This window comes from Sinocyclocheilus rhinocerous, unplaced genomic scaffold (assembly GCF_001515625.1).
Source record: "Sinocyclocheilus rhinocerous isolate Xijiao unplaced genomic scaffold, SAMN03320098_v1.1 scaffold257, whole genome shotgun sequence".
NCBI classification, from domain to species: Eukaryota; Metazoa; Chordata; class Actinopteri; order Cypriniformes; family Cyprinidae; genus Sinocyclocheilus; species Sinocyclocheilus rhinocerous.
Window position 1 is genome coordinate 1,803,151 of NW_015634026.1, and position 2,643 is coordinate 1,805,793.

Below are 2,643 nucleotides of genomic sequence, written 5' to 3' on the forward strand. Positions count from 1 at the left end.
TGGAGTCAGTGTGTTGAAATGCTCAAACAAACAGAGCAATGTTTTGATAAAGTCACAGTGGTTATGAAAGACTATTTGTGTCATCATGTTAAACTACGAATCAACCATTTCTTGATGTCATTTAGCAATGAGATGAAAGTCTTTAAAGAGCTCGTTTTAAAATGTTGGATCAGTCTCACTCGGTCATAACAGGAAACATTAATAATTATGAAACCTGCAGGATTTCCTTCTTATTTCCTGCCTCCTTTTGCTTTATGTTTGACTGACCTTCATTGAAAGGTTTAGTCCTCCTTCTGATGAACAGGAAGAGACACGCCAGAGCGAGAGTTGATAAAATCCCAAAACATACATAGATCCCTAAAAGATGCACAAGAAAACAAACCATCACATCTGCTGTTGATCAGCATCAAAGCCAGCATATTCTATCTCTCTCTTACTTGGAGTATGCATAAAATGTACAAACTGAGTAGGCTAAATTTTAACATGCAACTTGGTTGGTGATATACTGTAAATATGTACAATACCATTCAAAAGTTTGGGGTCAGTAAGATTTATACTTCAATTCAGCAGGCATGCATTAAATTGATCAAAAGTAACAGTAAAGTCTTTTCCATTGTTACAAAAAAAGTATTTTGAATAAATGCGGTTCCTTTAAAGAATCCTAAAAATGTATCCGGTTTTCCACAAATATATTAATCAGTTTTCACCATTTATTATAATATGAAATATTTCGCAAATCAGAATGATTTCTGAAGGATCATTGCCATCATGGAAAATAAATTACATTTCAAAATTTATTCAAATACAAAACTAGATTTAAACTGTAGTAATGTTTTCACAATATTGCTGTTTGAACTGTACTTTTGTTCCAGCATAAGAGACTTCCCCCCCCCCAAAACGGACAAACAATTCACAGACTTCAAACTTTTGAATAATATATGGTAAACCAATGTAGATTAAGAATAATGAAATTCAAAACAATACCTATGAAATGTGAATGAGACCCTTCATATGAACTTGGAGAGGGGTTTGGCATAAAGCTTTGAGGGCTTGGAATGGAGTTGTGAGGGCTTGGAGAGGGGCCTGGAAAGTTTTGAGGGCTTGGAGAGGGGTCTGGAAAGTTTTGAGGGCTGGGAGAGGGGCTTGAGTTGGCAACAGAGCTGTGGACAGTCGTACTCGCAGTCTAAAAAAAGAGTTTGCACTGTTAACTAGGCCTGTCAAGCTTTCTTTAGCACTAAAATGCATTTTTGGAAAGTTTAAGCTAATATCTCTCTATCTTAGATGAGAAAGCATTAAAGAGAGAGCTGACTCCAAGAAACGCTTGAAAAGTTAAAACAATCGTTATTACTGTTATCCTTGTGGTCTGTGACGGTTGAGGGATACATTTTCCATTCAAAAACTGCTCTCTGCAAAAAAAAAAAAAAAAAATATCAAGTAACATTTCCAATAATATCCATACATGGGAATAAAAGAGACAAACAAGATTTAAAGCTCACTTTTTTTATATAATCAAATTGAATAAAGCAAACCGCTCATTCGGACTGGCTTTCGATTTTCAGAGCTTAAATTAGCAATGCATTCATTACGAAATTACTCTTAAAAAAAATAATAGTAGTAAAAAAATAACTGAATAAAATTTAAAGTTAGACGTACCTTTGTTTACAGCAGATGGTATCCGAAGTGTTTTTGCACACAGACGCAGTAAACTGTGGCGGTGGGCAAGAGCGACAGTTTTGGCATATGACTTGAGATCCATCGTTAAATGTCCCAGCTCTGCATGGTCTGTAAGGTGACTCGATCTGCTGTTGCTCGTCGGACCACCCGCAGTTTTCAGTAAATTCGTATCCTGCCCTCAGAACAGAACAATGATTTGTAAACGTGCATTTTGCTTTACCAGTAGGGTAAAGCAAAATATGCTGTTTGGTTGCAGACAGCGTTCACTTGAGGAATGAAACACAGTGGCGATCAGTTTTGTCAAAAAAATTTTTGTACGAAATGACACATTGCGACATGAAAATTACCTTTAGAGTTAATTTAGGTTAATTGTGACGTTTTCCCAGTCATTTCAATGCCAAAAAGTGTCCCAATTTATTTGAATTCGCCCTGTAATTCGCATTCAAGTTACAAGTAGCCTATATGGACTAAGAGGTGATTTATCGAACACAGAATTTAAAACTTACCTTTTATGATTTCATATTTAGTCTCACATCGCTGACATTTGTACAGAGAACGATTAAAGAATGCCCCTTCTATACACCTCTCTGAAGTCATTGAGGCTGATTTCATGTAGTCCTTGACGTGGCTGCACTGAGATAACGTCTGAGAGACTGTGAACCTAACCAGCTGTGAGTTGAAGGGAAGGAGTTGGGTGGGTTGTAAATTTAGCAGTGACTAGACTTATTTATAGTCACTGACTATAGGTCATAATTAAACCTTTATGCATACATTTCAGACACAGTGGTTACTACGGTGGCCGAGAAGTGCAAAGCAAATCACAATTCTGAAAACAAAATAACAAATTACAAACGCAAATGCAAGTCTAAAAAACAAAATAACAATTCAGAAAGCACAACAACAATTCAGAAAACATTATAACAAGTCAGAAAACACAACCTTTTCCGGTTTGTCGTTGTGTTTTCTGAC

At 36.2% G+C, this 2,643-nt stretch overlaps 1 protein-coding gene across 2 annotated transcripts in view; it reads right to left on the reverse strand.

Annotated features, from left to right (window-relative positions):
* Positions 1-2,355, reverse strand: part of LOC107745207 (IGF-like family receptor 1) — a 4,534-nt gene extending 2,179 nt beyond the window's left edge. The window contains exons 1-5 of one of the 2 annotated variants that reach the window (XM_016559064.1): positions 2,181-2,355; positions 1,654-1,846; positions 1,349-1,406; positions 985-1,183; positions 268-357 (exon numbers count right to left, since the gene is read on the reverse strand). In XM_016559064.1, coding sequence (XP_016414550.1) covers positions 268-357; positions 985-1,183; positions 1,349-1,406; positions 1,654-1,846; positions 2,181-2,286 — 646 coding nt within the window. In that variant the 5' untranslated portion in view covers positions 2,287-2,355. Of the gene's footprint in view, positions 1-267; positions 358-984; positions 1,184-1,336; positions 1,407-1,653; positions 1,847-2,180 lie in introns of both variants that reach the window. The other variant, XM_016559063.1, reaches the window with a different exon arrangement.
* Positions 2,356-2,643: the final 288 nt, after the last annotated feature.